Source organism: Brachyistius frenatus, unplaced genomic scaffold (genome assembly GCF_029030835.1).
Source record: "Brachyistius frenatus isolate BFR_SWC_R1_liver_20210118 unplaced genomic scaffold, ASM2903083v1 Contig_254, whole genome shotgun sequence".
Lineage (NCBI taxonomy): Eukaryota > Metazoa > Chordata > Actinopteri > Embiotocidae > Brachyistius > Brachyistius frenatus.
Genome location: NW_027210853.1, coordinates 26,633 through 45,261, shown reverse-complemented (window position 1 = coordinate 45,261; position 18,629 = coordinate 26,633). Strand labels below are relative to the sequence as shown.

At 42.9% G+C, this 18,629-nt stretch overlaps 1 protein-coding gene across 1 annotated transcript; it reads left to right on the top strand.

Annotated features, from left to right (window-relative positions):
- Positions 1 to 12,426: 12,426 nt before the first annotated feature.
- Positions 12,427 to 17,566, top strand: ppp5c (protein phosphatase 5, catalytic subunit). Its single transcript, XM_069720974.1, has 13 exons — positions 12,427 to 12,523; positions 13,526 to 13,767; positions 14,596 to 14,743; positions 14,942 to 15,063; positions 15,157 to 15,222; positions 15,358 to 15,456; positions 15,584 to 15,689; positions 15,916 to 16,058; positions 16,313 to 16,400; positions 16,479 to 16,519; positions 16,633 to 16,811; positions 16,904 to 16,985; positions 17,304 to 17,566. Exons 1-13 carry the CDS (start codon positions 12,427 to 12,429, stop codon positions 17,364 to 17,366), a joined length of 1,476 nt encoding a protein of 491 aa, XP_069577075.1. The 3' UTR covers positions 17,367 to 17,566.
- The last annotated feature ends 1,063 nt before the right edge of the window (positions 17,567 to 18,629 follow it).

The following is an 18,629-nucleotide window of genomic DNA, read 5'->3' as shown; positions in this document are numbered from 1 at the left end:
ACAAAAACAAAACTGTGACTTTAGATGGCAACGTCATTTGCTGCAGTTCAGGACCATTGTGGAACAATGAAACCCACTTTTCATCGGGTTTTCCTCCTACACTTTATGCAAATACTCTTCTCCTTAAATATCTCACATCTAATTCTTTGCTGATGAGGATTTGTCTCACTGAGAATGCACAGGGAACAAATAACACTTCTTTTAGCAGATGATAAAATCGTAAAACTAGGTTGTGAACTGTCCAATGTAGAAGACAGATCAGTGGAAAAGTGTGCCAGGTGCATGTGAACTATTTCTGGACAACCACTGGATGCCTGTTTACTCTAGACAACCGTGGACTGACTGAGGAAGAGCAGAAAGTCCTGCTGGGCTTTGTGAGCGGCCAAACCAACACCGGAGTTCCCGGACACATGGACCCGTTCTTGGCACTCCCTTTACCTGAAGGGATGCATGCCATACCAAATTTTTTTACTATCTGCATGCACCTTGTCCACCCCACCCCCACCCCCACCCTACCAGCCCCACCCCTCTCCCTCTGTACTCAAGGGATTACTGTCAGCCCATGAGGCTGAATTGGGAATGAGGAGAGCAGGTCCAGACCCGTTGGTAAGTCCCAGACTTAAGGGCAGTGACTACATGGAAAATTAAACACACATACTCTACACATACACATGAAAACACTGAACCCACTGACACACAGCCACAGCTCCAGCACACCAACATCAAATGCCTTACATAAGCTTTGTGCCAGTGAGTGGTGTGGGGGATGCTTGTGCTGCTAACAAGGTGACAGCGATCTGTGCTATCTTGTTCCAAAGCTGGTCATGTTACCCAGAAAGCACAGGAATTTTGTTCCAATGAGACAACACACAAGAGCGCCTGTTTGGAAAGTGCTCGTCAAAGACCGAAAAACAAAGTGCAATGAAACGTGATCGGCATAATTGAATCCCCTCTTGTATCACCTCTCAAAATCAGTCTGAATGATCTGTTGCCAGGTCTTGATTATTAATGCTGCCAAAGCATAACATGCACTGTGTTATCTTGGCAGGGAAAATGCCTGTGTTAAAAGAGTTGTTTTTGTTCCCGAGAAAACAAGATCATTACCGAAAGACATAAGTTTTGTTGGAGAAGACAAGATCATTAAAATTTGACTCTAAAAATGTTTTTTTTTTATTTTCCCTGTAATGACCAAACGAAGTGTATGAATGTCAAGAGGCTCATAAATCTATCACGGTGTTAATGGAACAGGGCCTGAGGGAAGTTAAACTCAAGTAGGCTTGTCCTTCTAACCAATGTTCATTTCTCAACAGCTGCTTCCTCTCAGGCCCTCTGGCTTTTTATGGGACTGAAACAAACTGCTGACACCTCCTGCCACAGAAAAGCACATCCCAGAAAACCCTCTGTCCAAAGACAACTATAGGCAGCACCTCAATACGCATACAAATGTTACACGAGAGGAGAGTTGAGATGGATGCCTGCAGCATTTCAAGGTCAAGCAGGTGTTCGTTTACCACTAACGCAGTCCACGTGCCGAGTTTATGACTGCATGAGTAACCAGAAAATCGTTCTGTTGTTGCTCTTCATCAGTTTTTACATAATTGGTCCTTTAATTGCATCCATATGCAGTGTTTCATCTTCGTTTATCTGCAAAAAATGAAAGGCTCTGTTCACGTAATGTTGCTCGAGCCATTTCTTTCTTTGTGGTATTTTTACAAGTTCACAATGAAAACTGATCACGTTAAATGAAAGCTGATTCGCCGCGCCGCTGGTCTTCAAATGCTATTTCGGGTTCTGTCTTATTACAACATCTATGACATTTGCAATTATATGTCCATGAATCTTTTGCCACAACTGGTCATTAAAAGTGGAGCAGTAAAGCGGCCTGGTGGACGTAGACGGAGCTGACTACGACCTTAATAACAGACTCTGATGTCCTGCTGCTGCGCAGCTTTGCTTCACAAACACACAGCTGCTCAAATCCATTGTTGCTCCAGGTGCTGAGTCTGTGTGCAAGCACACACAAATACACACACATCAACAAACATGCCTTTCTACTCCCAGTTACAACTGTTTTGTAATTTAAATTTTTATTTTTTTCTTAAAAATAATATTGGTTTATATTTTACATGTTCATTGTAACTCTTGATAAAAGACGTCTGGCTGAACAAATGTATGTTTTTGTTTCATTTTTTTATTCACTTTTTTGCCTGTTTTGAATATGATATTTCTTTATTATGATTACTTACTTTAGTTAGTCATAAATATAAAGTTAGATATTATAACTGTATTAAAAGGCTAAATCAATTGTAGTCTTTTTGTTTTGTTTCACTTCATACACAGGATTTTAAATAGTTTGAGGTTACATTCATAAAAGTATTGATTATTTCCTCTTCTAATTCACCCAGATTACTATATTGCATAAATTTGCTAACACAATCTTAAAATAGTAACACACACATGCTAACAAGATTGTAATACATATGAGTTAATCCATGACTCGACCACCTTTGTCTACCGGTTCAGTGAGTCATTACATGTTAAACATCGGGCAAAATGTTAGAAGTGAGTTGACAGATTTTCCCTTCTTCACCTGTCCTGCCTTTACCGCCGTCCCTCTCCTTCACACCTGCAGCTTAAGTTGCGATGCTTATCACAGTGTGAGCCACCCAACCATATCTCTTGCTTCGTCTCCTCTTTTCTCTCTTTACCCTCTAATCTTTTTTGTTAACCCCAGCCAGCTCTCTGAAGATTGCCTGAGAGTTTTGAGTTTTCACCTGAACTAAACAAGGCAAGAGATAGGGGAGGGGGGGAAAAAAAGATGTAGGTGACTGAATGAATGAGGGAAGTACGGAATAAAATACCACACACATTTGCTCGCTAGAAATTTAGCAAATATATTTTAGCACTGATGACTACAAATTAGAAATTAGCTGAAGGAAAACAACAATTGGTAAATGAAAATTGCTCATTTCCTCTTCACCGGATGGTGGCTGGGCTCTTTGTCATGTATATAACCAGTAGCGAACATCATAGCTCAAGATACAGAGGATCAAAGACGGAGGAGAAAAGCTCTCTTCAAAGTGAAAAGTACAAAGGGAAAGTATGACAAACCGTGTGAGAGTGTCTGAGTGTAGTTAAACAGCATGCCATGCCCTGACTCATTTGCTGGACCTCAGTAAGTAAGAAATGTTTTCTAAAAAAGGAAAGGTACCAATTACATTTCTGGACTGGCTCCTTCTCACGGTACCGCCCCTCCATTTCTTTCCTTCTCAGAACCTCTCTCCGTGTCCCTGGACACAGAGGGACAGATCAGCGCCTATAAACAGCTACCATCTCCCTGGGTGATAAACAGAGGAGAGGATCTGGCCCTGAAAAGACAACAACGACCATGTAGGACCTACACCCAGAGGAGAGGCAGCCTCGAAATAGAAGTTCACTCTCACAGCCCCAACCGAGGAGGAGGGAAGAGTCGGTGAGGGACGATGTTTGAGGGTCCCATAGCTGCCCCCATCGAGCGTTTATTACAATAGCATCTGTAACTCACTGACTTTATAACGGAAACCTCTTTCTGGAGTTGTTAAAAACTAAAGGCTAATGTAGTATTGTACTGGATGTGAACACAACAACAGCAATTTAAAATGTTTATCAGTTGTTTTTGTTTCGGTTGACTTGGGGACGGAAAACCTTTTAAACAAGCTGTCAGTCAGACGGCCTTAAATTTATTATCAGAGGTCTTTGTTGCAAACCAAAAGCCGGTCCAGCGTTCACTCTTCAGTTAGCGCCGTAATGTTCTCCTCCAATTGCTGTGAAACATATTCAGCTGTTTAACAAGATGTTTTACTTGGCTGGTAAAACCAAAACAATGAGCTAAAAGAGTCTAAAAGTATTCGTAGGGCTGCAGATTTGGGTTTAATTGTAACTATGTTTGCCCATGTGACCCCATTTTACAGAGCCAAAAAGATTAAAGGATAGTCGAACTAAATGGTGGTCCAGATTACAGCTTTTCATTTGAGGAATTACAACTTCTTTTTTTTGTTTTTTGCTTTATGTAAAAATAAACTGAACATACTGTGTCTGGGTTTTTTAACATTTGGTTGGACAAAACATCTGAAAACGTGATTTTTGGGGGATTTGCTTTCAGTTTAAAGACTTAATTATACGATTCATTCAAGAAACTGACCAGCATATTAATTGACGATCAAAACGATCATTATTTGGAGCTTATATTAGTTGTACGATTCTGTGTCAACGTAGAAAGTACGTTGATCAGTGCAGATAAATCCCGTGTGATTATGGCATCATAACATAATGGCACATTTTTGCGGTACACAAATGAAAAGTGAAGGATTTTGGAAACATGCAGCCGTGTAGTGACTGAAGCCAGCGGACCAGAGGCATGCCAGCGCTGGCAGAGCAGCGGCTCTCCACAGACCCCTTATTGAGCTTGGCTGCACTGACGCTCTCAGTCTCACCGGTGGGACTACACATAAGTTCAATCGCACTCTATTACTCATCCCACGTACTCGTTCGTCCAAGCTCACACACACACACGGATGCACAGACGTAGTAAAAGCAGGGGCAATGCTGCTGACTCCAATTAAGTGAGGTGTGACTTAAGTTACAAATCAAACTCTGCCGTTAAACTGACACAGTGAACAAAAAAGAAATATCATCTTCCCCGCTCGACGAACCTACGTGCGCCTGCACACACACACACACACTGCTTGTATCACGTAGTAACCTGACTCTACTTCTGGAATAAATGGGAGGTTAGGGAGGTGTGAGGTTTTGAGGGTAGCTTTTGGTGGAGGGTCTGTTTTTCATTATTCAACTGTGATCTGCAGCCTCCTGAGGCAGTGGAGCTCTCAGCTGTATTGATGGGCGCACAAGGGTTACGACAGCAGAGAGAAAAGCTCGGCAGCCTGTTCCTCCATTGCCTCCGCTCAGAGGGACATTAGGTCAGCGTGCCGCCACCCCTCCTTTCTCTCCCCACCAGCTCTGAATTCCCCAAAGAACAAAATTCCTCCTTCCCAGTCCCTCTGTTTACGACACGCCATCCTTTGAAGCAACATGCGAGTGTTTGTGTACGTGCACGGGTACACAAATGTGTGTGTGTTTGTCAGTTAGCCTTGAGCAACTGAGCCTTGGTGAATACATAAACGCTTCAGCATGACACTATCAAAGCTAGACTGTGCGTTTGAGCATGTTGGTATTTTGAGGATCGGACACACCTGAGCAGGTATGATAGGAGCATACATCTGTGTGACGGCTGTTTCAGTTGTTGTTTTTTTAACATCGCTGAACTGAAGGCAAAATCTTGACCAATTGAATTACAAAGAGATAGGGAGAGTGCATGAGAGCGATGGGTGGAGGAGAAAGCTGTGAGTCATCACCAAACTTGGGATGCGCTCATTTTAAAAGGCCGAGAGAGGAAGACTGAATGTTGAGACAAAGAAAAACAAATGAGTTGCTATTCTAATTAAAGCAGCCCTAAAGGAGAGGGTGGGGGTGTTAGGGAGAGTCGGAGGTCACAGCGAGCTGAGTCATTCCTTTACACCCATTTCCTGTGATTGGGGCACTTTGGGAGCGGGCAGCCGGGTGAAATTATGTGTATGGTTCATGCAGGCCTTCCTCATTTCTCCTCCCATTCAATGCGCTCTCACGAACAATGATGCGATGCACATACCGCAACTTGGAACATATATATATATATATATATATATATATATATATTCAGACGCACTCATACGTAGATGTGCAATATGAATATATGCACAGAGGCTCACGCATATACATGAACTCATACATATACAAACAGCTGTTGATATTAATTGTTGAATTGTTGGGTTTCTCTGTATAACATTGTAAAGTCTTGCTGTAAGGACTTTAATGTGTTAAGTGCCATGAAATAACCTGTGTGGTGATTTGGCGCAATATAAATAAAGTTGAATTGAATTGAATATGCGGTTCAGACCAGTTAGCACAGCTGTATCTGCCGAGCTCAATTAGCTTGTCATCTGGCAATCTAGCAAAGGGGGCTTACTTTATGTAGCAAACAAACCAGGCGTACTGACCTTGATTAGACTATTAAAAACGGACGTTTAGTGCATCTAATAACAACACAAACTGCAGATAACCATAAAGTATTAACCGCCACGTTTTTAGTTGATCCGCTACTGAGTTCATAAAAATCAAACTCCCCAACGGTCACAACTACCAGCTGGCAGCAGAGCAAGAATACGCAAAACTCGACCAAACTGCCAAAACGGTGAAAGCTGGCCTGAAGCCAGACGACCTGGACGCTGCAGTGACTATCGCCTTTTAATGGACAATGTGGTTTTACAAGACACAACTGAAGTTTCTTTTTATTGCACTTTTAAACTTGTACTCCACTACATTACATAGACGAACACAGTGTATGTATTAAACCACAATATATATATATACATAAAGTTGGTAAAGTATTCTCTATCCTTACCAGCTATTTTAAAAGGTTGTAAAAATGATGTTATCATGACTTCGAGTTTATGTCATTTCTGCTGGTAAAATGTTAGCTTTATTTATACTACACTCTATTTTTAGCTATACTAATACAAAAAAAATTCTGTAAGCAAGACCTGTATGTAGTATTTTAAAAATACGGTTGTTTTTTTTTACTGCTTTCAGTGAAGCGCCTCTTCCTTCCTACACTTTAGGGCAGCAAACAAATATACCAGACTTGACAGCTGCGTTGGCACATCCACTCACATGTACACACACATGTGCTCAACACACACGGACAAGAAAGGAATAGCGTTCGGCAGGTATAACAGAACCCAGACCTTTCAATAGGCACTAATTCAAGCCGGTCGATCTCAGCATCAGTCGAGCCCTCGAGCACTTCTGAATCATAAAGGCTAACTTTCAATACATTGGAGTGGCTGAGAGCTTCACACACAACATGCCCTCAGTGGAAGCATCGGAGACATCTGTGACCAAATTCATTGAGAGTAATCTGCTTGCTGACCACAGTGCCGATAAAGACGGAGATCAAAAAGACCGAGGTCCACTGGGAAGTTGGCGGATAGTATCTGCGGTTGATTTTCAGTTCACACCACCTGATGAACACATGTGACTGAGCCACGAAGGGTGGTCCTCCTTTTCGCCTTGATATATCTACTGGCTGGTCTCTGCGGTACAAATAGGTGAAAAGAGGCCATCTGCTGCAAAGAACACCTAAATCTAATCCTGCTTCCCTTGACTGGCCACCCAAGAGTACAGGATGTGAACTAAGACTTTACAGTAAGGAATTACACTCTCTAGAGATTAAAAAAAGAAAAAAAAAAGACTCAGAGATGAGTCTGGAAGGCACCCAAAGGTCTGTCAGTAGTAAACGCTAACTGACAGGAAAGTCCAACAGTAAGAGCAACAGGAAGAGGAAACACTCCCCCACAACATCCTGGATGGCCTGCCTATGTGTTACTGAATATTTTCAGACGCTGCGCAGAGTTTCTGAGTCTGTGTTTGTGCTTCACAGCTGGTATTGACATGGCAAAGTTTTAGTGTCTCATTAGTGACTAAAAAAAAACACGTGTTCTCAAGTTAGTGTGCGTACGCTATTATGTGGTGTTTGTCGTTCTACTGACTGATATTTACAGTTTGTCTTGAATATTTGTCACACGCTGGTCTGTCTGGTGCGTTGTTTGTTTGTTATTGCCGTCTCGCCACATCAGATCTCGGCAATTCGCGCGGCTGGATCCCCGTTTGGAGACGCCGGGGTGTTTTTCTCAACAGCCCGTCTCTCTTTCCACCTCGTTCGCAGAGAACTATTGAAGTCTTCCTTCCCTTTTAAGTCCCGTAGTCATCTAATGGTCAGAGTATGTGTACCCAGACATCCTGAGTCACTTATGATGAGGCTTCCTTTCTGTGGAAAAGCTTGACCATGTGTGCTGTGCTCGATCGCTCATTGCTCATAAACAGTAGGAGCGCAGCCTGCGATGTAAAATAAACTAGCCGCCACAACATGTCGTCGCTACCGTTAAGTAGCGTGAACACAACAACCACATGGCCAGATGAAAGGGCTGCAGCAGGTCACACAGGCGCTCTGCTTATGTGCCACTGGCGCTTTTGATGGATAATCCCAAGGCGCTTTCTTGTTTTATGAGCTCAACCCCATCAGGGTTGCCGACGAGGACGCCAGTAAAGATGTGGGATGTGGGTGCGACGCAGAGCCCGTCACAAAGGCCGGTGTCAACTCAAGGTGAAATTAGCAAACAAATACAGCTTTGTCTGACCCCAAGTCAGCTGTTGGTGTCTTTCGCAGCCTAAAAAGGAGCACTAAAAATGTATTGTTGAGAAAAAAAATAAGGCGAGATCCCATGTACGGTTAGTCACATGGCAGTTTATGTCACTCTGGATGTTGGATGGTTGATGTCATGAGGCGACGAAGAGACGCAGGACAAGTGGTAAACATCCTTCTCAGGATGCGCCTCCTCTCTCTTTAACAACATTTTCACCTCGAACACTTGCAGCCTCTCGAATCAGCGTGTCTTGTTAACCACCGTCCGACCCCGCTCCACCTATCTACATTCCTCTGTCTCTCTCTCTCTCCGAGGCACACAGACACGGGTCTATTTGCTTGAATTTCTCATTTCCTGTTTGGGGTGTGTATCCGATCCCTTGTTCTCGTGCCCAGCACACATCAAACACTGGTGCTGCTCACAATGAGGAAAAAGAGACAGAAAGGAGGATACACCGAAAGCATATAAATGAGAGAAGGATTACAAAATAAGATGTGAATGGGAGAGGGGTGTGTTTGAAGAGAAGGATGTACATGTGAGGACGTTGGGAAAAAAAAAAAAATCCCCGACTGATGACACAGACAAAAGAAAAACCAACGGAAAATGGAAGAAAAAAAAAAGTAGGAAATACAAAGTGGTTAATTATCATAATATCCACAGATATGGACAAATAAGGCCAGACCGGTGCAAAAAGCAGGAGTTCATGCAAGATCTCCTTTCATCCCTATCTAAGTCTGAAGGAATCTGGGCTGCTTTCACTTCCCATTGCAATTTGTTTTGACTCAATCTAATTATCTGGTTAGTCGGTCATTTTCTAAATTTCCTTTAACAAGGCTGTGGTGCCAGTCAGGCAGGAGGGGGCCGCTGGGTATGAGCCATTAAAAAAAAAAAAAAAAAAAACCAGCCTCCCATAGTCTGCTTCACATTTCCACCGTAAAGAATAGATTCCATTCAGGCTGTGTGTGGGCTTACACTCAGGTATGGAGCGGTGGTTTCAGTGGCTAACGCAGCCATCTTTACTGTGTTAGTTCATGAGTCAAAACTGCCTTGTTTGATTGGAAAAAAAATTCTCAGTCTGTTAGCAAATATGATATAAAACCTAACTAAGCCCTTTTGAATCAACAGAAGAAATGACGAGGGACGTGAGAGTCAACTGGACAAATTTGAAACAGGCAATAAAAAAGAAACGGGTTTAGATTCATTCAGTTTTTGTTTGTGGAAAGAAGTATGAATGTTTACATCAGAACAATATAATCAAAACTCTGCAACGCTGTCTTATCAAACTGTTGACAAACACCAGTGTAGCAGAGAAAATAATGTATTATTCCCATTATTCAACCTGCAAAGTTTAAATGCAAAAGTTAGAAAAATAATTAAAGAAGCAAACAATGCATGTTTTTTTTTAATGTGGATTCAGATTCTTATAAAATGATTAACTGCTCATCAGGACTTAAACTGTATCTGATTTCAGTGCAGAAACTGAAGGCAACAACCTTATTTTAAGCGTAATTTCAAGAAATGTAAACAGACGCTCAACAAAATATAAACACAAATGCTTTTATATACTTTCCTCCGGTCCCCACCCGTACCACCGTGGGTACAGGTCCAAGAAACACAGAAACAGAAGGAGGTTTTAATGTGGAAAGGTGAAGCAGCAGCAGAATTCGTAGGCAGGTATGCATCGCAGTTCCTTTTTTCCGCATTACATGAAATTTCCAACCCTTCACTCTTCTTTAGCAGCGGTGAACACGCAATGTGTCATTAATGGGATGCTGTTTCACACAGTGGCTGATGGTGATGCTGATCAACAGGATGTTTCACTGGAACATTAAGGACAGACTTTGTAATGCTGCTGTATAATGTGAGCAATCCCTACAATTCATGACTCACACTATTGGAAAAAAAAAAAAGAAAGAAGAGAAATGCCCCGCGAACAGTTGACCCAAATATCTAAAACAAGCACATGCGAGATAGATATAAATAAGTAATAGGGTGGAGCTCAAGAGCTTTTAAAAAAAAATTTTTTTAATCTTTTATTTGGCTTTAATCCTTTTTCCTGCCTGCTAGAAAAACACATGGTTCAAATAAGTGCGACCCCCCACAGACTCCCTGAAGTCGGGCGCTCATTAGTGAATTATTAGGAAAGAGTGGAGCAGAGGAGACTGCTGCTATTTCAGCAACTACAAAATAAAAAGTGAACATGACGCGTAAAGGGGCGGAGCGAAAGACTTAAAGGGGGTGTTTCGAAACATTCACGACGCAACGGTCTTATATGCTACAGGATAATATATAGTAACAAGGTCTGGACCAAACCTATGTAACAATATCCTCCGCTCACTCTCAGACCTCATCGTTCATTGGCTTGCGGCCCAGGAATGTCACTCACATTCCCCCCTGACCTTCATCCGTCTCTTTCTCTGGTTGCTCGTATATCTCTGCGCTCCTCCGTTCGTATTTGTTTTAACTTTCTCAGGACCCCTCCAACGCCCCATACTCACGCATCGCTCACCCGAGAGGACAGCAAACCCCTCCCTCCCTCCCACACTGTCTCTCCCACTCACTGTCTGCGTTTACGCTCATGTGGGGCCGAGGCTGTAACGTCGGCTCCTTCTCGGGCAATCTAGTCGTGGGTTGTTTTTTTTTTGTTTTGTTTTGTTTTTTCTTCCCCCTTTTTCCTCCAGCGAGCGCTGCTAGTAAAACCATCACAGAACTAGACGTGTTATGGCTCGGAGAAAGACGAGTCATAGCTAATCTTACTAAGAGAAAGTGAACTCACACTCTGAGGTCAGAAAGTGTACGACGGGGGTCACGGTGAGTCACCCGAGTGTTTGGCCTCTTACTCTTCACTGTGGGATGTTGTTTGTGCGTCAGGGCAGCAGACCGTACTGGACTGTATCCTCTGTGTGTGCCACATGCCTCTAACCAAAACTCAAATACACCAAAATCTCAACCTCCCCCCCTCCCTGACCTCTCCCACCACCCCCCCACCCCCCTCCCTCCCCTCCCGACCCACAGACCAGTTTGATTACAGACACCGTAGAGAGCCTGAAAAGTGAGAGGGGTTCAAGGCTGCGTGATGGTTTTTTTTGCAAACCAGTTATGCTGTGCGTCAGACGCCATGTGTGCGTGAGTAAAGAGCGGTGCACCTGTGCCGTGGGTCCCCTCATCGCTGTGTTTGTGGTCGCTGGAAGACCACATTTCCGCTGCAGCGTCCTCAAGCCGGGAAGCGTCTGGAATACAATCAGAGGGAGTTTGTGAGTCTATACTTTCGTGTAACACGTTAATTAAATCGGACTTTTTGTTCCTCTCGTTTTTTGTTTTGCGGATCAGTCAGGGATACATTTGAGGGAAGGCTATTTTCTTTTTTTTTTCAGTGTGATAATTCCTGAAACACAAATGGGAAAACAGGCCCCTGCAGGAATCATTCACCTAATCTTCAACTAATGATTCGTTTCTATCACATTACTCATCATCTTAAAAATGTTATGGCTAACCTCTCATAAACGTAGTTTGCTCTATCAGCAGTTTTATGGGTGCCTACAAACCAGACGGATTATGCAGCTTTTTATGGGTATTTATGTGAAAGTATGCCCTGACCTCTGCTGGTTAATAAACTACAAGAACTCAAATGAAAATATTGTATCTAGGATACTGTATTTAAATAACAAACTCAATTTACCTCAGTGTCGTAACTAAATCCCGACATACAGGCACTTTACTTTAATTCAAATTAACGGGACACTGCAGAAAATTAAATATTGGACAATCATTATGGGAAAAAAAAACTCCCACAAAAACATGCAGTTTCCATTTCAGACATTATAACCTCAATATAAAATACACACATTATTTGAGAACTCGATTAAAAATTAAAAAAAACAAGATAAAGTGGACAAATAAAAATTCTTGTTTCGTTTCTTGCCTTTGTTTACGTTTTTGTTTTTTTTTCGACAGTGTGTGCATTTTCAAGCCGTAAAGTGTTTTAACATCACTTACCAGTCTAATAAATTACCCTTAATTACAATTTTCGTGATTTTCTCTCAAACAGGAAGACTTTTTTTTGTCCTTCAAAGTAAAACTAGTGACAAACGACAAAACCATAGTTCGAGCAAAACCGCACTTTGCGACCTTTGCGACAGTCCGGTCAATGGCGCACGGATCGGAACACGGCAGCAAGAAGAAGATGGCGGAGGGAGGCAATGATGCGGAGCTACTCAAGGAGAAGGCGAATAAGTACTTTAAAGGTAAACGTTGAAGACCTGTCAAGTCACCGGCTCGTTTTGGGCAGTTTGCGGCAGATATCAGCGCGATCGCTCGCTGCGACGGCGGCGTGACGCCGTCACGGTTAACGGTTGCCGCGGAGCCGGGTGGCACATCTTAAGCTAAGCTAACGAGAGCGTGCTAACCGTGAAGCCCATTCATTGGATCGGGCGGCTCGGCTAGTTAGCCGCGGCTAGTTAGCCGCTCGCGTGCCAACCTTCTAAACGGTGACAGCACCGCGCGTGCCGTCGCGGGGTGTTTTTTTTTTTGGCGCGCTGCTCGGGGCCCTGTGGCGCCAAAACTCCCGTTTGTTTATGTTTGTTTGTTTGTTTTTTTTAGTTGTGACAGTTTGTCGTTAGATCTTTTAAGTGAGGTTTCTCCCCCCCCCTCCTCCCCCTCCTCCTCCCCCTAAATAATAATAATAATAATAATAATAAATCTGTGACGAAGACCAGTCTTTCCGTGTGCTTTAGTTCACGTACGTTGTGGAAAATGCGAGTCGGTCTTTGTGACGCGGACTCCCGACAGATGTGTCCTGATGTTTGAGTTTGGGGAGGCCCCCGGTGTTTTAACCGCGGGTCGAAGTGCGCATGCGCGAGGCCGCGGTCATGGAAAGTGGACTGTTCCGATGCCTGTCTAAAAAAAACAAAAACAAAAAAACAACACGGCTACGAAACCACGTTTTAACGTTTTCTGGGTGCAATGTAAAATGTCTGCATCGTTAGTGACTCTGAGGGTCATATCAACCAACCCACACAAGCAATACGTGCTGATATCATTCAGGACCACAAGTAAAGCTTTATCTGTCTTATTGTCTTTCAGTGAATAATATAGATAATAAAATATAGACAGCATAATACCAGACTGATCACGTGTCTTAACTGCTTCAGATTCATTATTTTTTTTTAAAGTATTTTTGTTTTGCCGTAGTTTGGGATTACAGACTCAGTCCAATAAGAGTTTAACATTTGTTTTTTGTTTTTCAGATAAAGACTATGAAAATGCTATCAAGTACTACTCGGAGGCGTTGGAGCTCAATCCATCCAACGCCATCTACTACAGCAACCGAAGCCTGGCATACCTACGCACAGAGTGCTATGGCTATGCCCTGGCAGATGCTACGAAGGCCCTGGAGATAGACAAAAACTACATTAAGGGATATTACCGCCGGGCCACCTCCAACATGGCACTGGGCAAGTTTAAAGCTGCACTTAAGGACTACGAAACGGTAAGAAATATAGCCACTTTGATTGATGGCAGCTGCGTGCTTTCCGCTGTCATGTTGTCTGAACCTTGAAACATGCAGGACATGAGCGATTGCACAGCCTATATCTGGATTTTCTCTGAAGAAAGCGCCCTCCGGTCCTATTCGTTGACCTGTCACTGCGCGTTAGGCTCTTTATGTTTCCTTACAACCCTGTATTTTGGGGGATTATCCTTTAATCCACTCAGGAAGCCAGTTAGATGCAGCGTGAATAGACTCATACCAAAGCTGTTTATTGTTGTTTGTGCGCTTTTCATAATATGTGATGTAACATGCAAAAAAAACACAAAAAAAACACTTCCTATGAGAAAATAATAGGCTTAATTCATGTTAAGAAAATGTAATAAAACATTTCAGGGGGCCACTATATTAAAAAAAAAAATTGGGTTTTTACAATATTTTTAAGGCACTTTTAATAGATAATAATTATTGCATAATGTCTTTAACATGAAATGAGCCCAGATTAAAATGCATAGTTTTCACCGCCTGTGTGCCAACAGCAATAAATAAAAAGGGATATTGTTGCTGTTCCACAGGAAAGTGTGCAATCTTCCTTTTGTGAGTTGAATACCATCTGTACGTCAGAAAAGTACGTTTACTTGTATTTACCTCTTCAGGTTTGGTTAAATGTTCTCCATTTACAGAACCACACAAATGATTTTCACCCACCTGAAAGCCGTTTGCATAAGAACCTTTATTGTTAATATACTTTTATGAACATTCATTTAATGTTCTTTGCAGGTGATGATTAGCCTCTGTTTGTGTCATATCCTTTCCCTGGTCTGATTACAGGTAGTGAGGGTTCGACCGAACGACAAGGATGCGAGGATGAAGTTTCAGGAATGTAACAAGATTGTGAAACAGAAGGCCTTTGAACGAGCCATTGCCAGTGACGAGATCAAAAAATCTGTTGTTGACTCTCTGGACATTGAAAACATGAGTAAGTTTTCTGTTATTACATGAATATAAAGAAAATATGTTGCAGTTGTAATAATAGTGTGATTTAATCGGGTTTTTTTGCACCGATTAAACAAAACATGTAAAACAGGAGCTGAAAGGTAACAAAACGCGCCGGCGTGAACCATTCGATTCTTGACTGTTTGTGATATTTGAAATTAAAGATGATCTTGCATTGCAGCGATTGAGGACGACTACGTGGGGCCCAAACTCGAAGATGGAAAAGTCACGTTGACGTTTATGAACGAGATGATGGATTGGTTCCAAGACCAGAAGAAACTGCACAGAAAGTGTGCTTACCAGGTAAGCATGTTTATTTTTATTACATAATCAAATACAGCACACTCTCTGAAAGTAGTATTACCTGTAGTACATATTATTGTTGTACTCTTTCAGATTTTGGTGCAAGTGAAAGATCTTCTATCGAAACTACCGAGTCTTGTTGAAATCGCATTAAAAGAGGTAAGAGCTTTCCAGAGAAATAATTATATTCCCTCCTCTGTAACGGGACTGCAGAGCTAGATTGTTTTTTTATTGGCACGCCTACGAACTTAATATCTGTTGTTTTGGACTCTATTCTGTTTCTCTCTTCAACAGGCAGAAAAAATTACTATTTGTGGTGACACCCACGGGCAATACTACGACCTCCTCAACATCTTCAAGTTGAACGGCTTACCCTCAGAGACCAACCCTTACGTATCCTTTCGTTGCGTGAACGGCCACACGTCGGGTTTAAAAAATATTTGTCCGGGCCGGTCATCCTCCAGGTTTGTGCCGTGATGTCTGAACCTGTTCGTTTTAAGTGCTTAACCGCAGCATCCAGCTGTTCAATGGCGACTTCGTGGATCGTGGCTCTTTCTCCCTCGAGGTCATTCTCACCCTCTTCGGCTTCAAGCTACTCTACCCCAACAACTTCCACTTGCTCAGAGGTGAGAGCGCTCACTTGTGTGCCCGAGCATTGTTTTTACATCCGTTACATGTCGATATATTATGCGTCGCCCTGGTTACCGTCGTAGCGTTTATAGAGCAACAGTGAAAGCCGTTTTTTTTTTTTTTCATATTTCATTTCGCTCCGACTGTTAAATTACAGACTTTTGCATCAGCGTATTAAACCTGGATTGTACAACGTGCAGTAACGAAGCTTTATACCTGCAGGCAACCACGAGACGGACAACATGAACCAGATGTACGGCTTCGAAGGGGAGGTCAAAGCCAAGTACACAGCCCAGATGTTTCAGCTCTTCAGCGAGGTCTTCCAGTGGCTGCCTCTTGCACAGTGTATCAACAGCAAAGTACTGGTAAGATTTGGCAACGAGAACTGGAAGACGTGACTGCGGCGGATGGTTTAGATGTTGTTTACCAGCTCAGGCGTCCGTTAAAGGTTTCTGACTCATGGCGTCACGTTTTGATCATTTTCCTAAGTCAATAAATGGAAGCGGTGTAATATTTTACAGTTATTTATAGGATGCTACTTACTGCTGAGAAGATATGACTCTGATGATTATTGTTGTGTGGTTGCACTCACAGTCCTAATAAAGATTCTGCATGTCAGGTGATGCACGGGGGACTGTTCAGTGAAGACGGCGTCACATTGGAGGACCTCAGGAAGATTGACAGGAATAGACAGCCTCCAGACTCAGGTAGGGTCAGACCCCAAACTCTCTCTCTCTGTAGAGAAGAGCAGATCCATTTCATCACCTTCTGCCGCTCTTTCACAGGTCCAATGTGTGACCTGCTCTGGTCGGATCCACAGCCTCAGGTCGGTTCCCACCCAAAAGGTCTAATTCAGAGTCTCCACTGGTGGATGAGCATCATTTTGGATTAAAAATGAATTTGTCCTCCTCTCTCTCTCTCTCTCTCTCTCTCGTGCAGAGTGGCCGGTCGGTCAGCAAGAGAGGAGTCAGTTGCCAGTTTGGGCCCGACGTGACGGAGCGCTTCCTGGAACAGAACAAGCTGGACTACATCGTGCGTAGTCATGAGGTCAAAGGTGAGGGCTACGAGGTCACTCACTCAGGGAAGTGCATCACCGTGTTCTCAGCACCCAACTACTGGTAAGTAATGGCGTCGTCTAAACCGATGAGTCAGCTGTCGCTTTGGCGGGACACTTTCATTTTTCTAATGTCGTATTGTGCCTTTTCCACAGTGATCAGATGGGAAACAAAGGAGCTTACATCCACCTCAGGGGATCAGACCTCAAGCCAGAATTTCACCAGTTCACTGCTGTGGTCAGTAACCTACTCACTAGTGTGTCGTATTAATATACTGTATCTGAAATCAAATTCATTGTTCTGGGAGATTTGTATGTTTGAGATGGTTCATGTTTTTGTGCCCTTTGGTTTTGGTAATAATTTACTGAAGAGCTTCATTGTAAAATTTGAACCTTTCTTTGAATCTGAAAAGTCTGTGAAGTAAATTGTTTAAAAACACAAGTTTGACCACTATTTAAGGAAGTGAACTTTGCAACAGGCCGTTCAAGCTACTAAAACCTTTTGAAAAGCTTGTTGCAGCTTCAACTAATGTTCCTCCTCACGTTCTTCTTCCAGCCTCATCCGAATGTCAAGCCCATGGCGTACGCCAACACGCTAATGCAGTTGGGGATGATGTAGAGGCCACGCTAATCTGTCTGTGACACTGATGACCTCCCGTCGGACCTGAACCCAATCACCCCCCAACCCCAACCCCCACCCCGCCCTTCCTCCGCCACCTCATTCCCTCCCAGCGCTCGGACATGCTCTCGTCTCATGCTCGGCCTAAAGGATCCTTCTCCCCAACAAACTTCAGCTAGTTGAACGCAGAAAAAAAAAAAAACACAAAAAAAGCCACAAAAAAAAAACCAAACCCACATGTTGTAGTTCAGATGGGAGGAGATCACTTAGACCAGCCCACTCCAGAAATGGGATGTATTCCTTCACGTTTGCGGGGGGGAGGAAAAAAAAAAATCCCACATTTCTCGTTGACCAATTTTTCCTGCTCCTTGTTGTTCCATCACCGGGTAAAGAAAGCAGACGAGCCTCCCCTTCTTCAAGCTCCTTGGTTTTTAAATATCTGATATACTCAGCAGATGGCATCAAACCGCTGGTGCGTACCAAAGATCTGTAATGAAAATGTTCCGTTTTTGCAAGGAGTGATCTTGTGACCCTGAAACCCAGCATTGTACTGTTGGCCTGCAGTTTTCGAGCTTTGTGAACTGGTTTAACATCAGCATGTCTATCAGTGTTTCTCAAACCAACCTACAGTATGTCAGTCTCTCTTTTTATTATTTTATTTTTTATTTTACAGGAATATAAAATCTTAATTACAGGTGTGAATCCAGTCTCAAGAAAAAAAAAAAAAAAAAAGAAAGAGATTAGTTGTCTCCGGATACATTCTTAAAGGTGCTGTTTTACCATTAGTGGTGTGTTTAGCTGGTTCAGTCATGTAGCTCGTGACATTTTTACTTTGTACTGCCGCACTGCTTCCTGTTGGGGAAGACAACTGCTGCTGCTCTCCCACCTTTTCACCCTCGATCGTCATCGCGCCACTCGACCCGACAAGCTCCCGCACACAGTCTGCTCTTCAACATCAGCTTTGGTGCGACGCGAACACTGATGGCACCCGAGTCTCCAAACACATGCTAGAATCCCCAGGAGGCTTCTTCACCACCTCATATATCGATTTCTGCAGTACACAAACGTCCAAAATGCAACCCTGTCTTGAAACGCACAGCTGCATTGTCCCAACGGCCCTCAACTTTTTAGACAAAGTAATACACGCTGACGTGTATGTATATATACTGTATCAATGAAAGATTCTGTGTTATGTTTGGAAAAAAATATTGAATAAAAAAGCCAGTCCAGTGATTTTTTTTTTTAATTTATTTTTTTTAAACG

Excerpts from the sequence above, each read along its gene's own strand:
- ppp5c (XM_069720974.1), top strand. The coding sequence starts at position 12,427 with ATGGCGCACGGATCGGAACACGGCAGCAAGAAGAAGATGGCGGAGGGA. Across the intron at positions 13,768-14,595 it reads CACTTAAGGACTACGAAACG|GTAGTGAGGGTTCGACCGAA; the intron begins GTAAGAAATATA and ends GTCTGATTACAG. Across the intron at positions 15,690-15,915 it reads CAACTTCCACTTGCTCAGAG|GCAACCACGAGACGGACAAC; the intron begins GTGAGAGCGCTC and ends TTATACCTGCAG.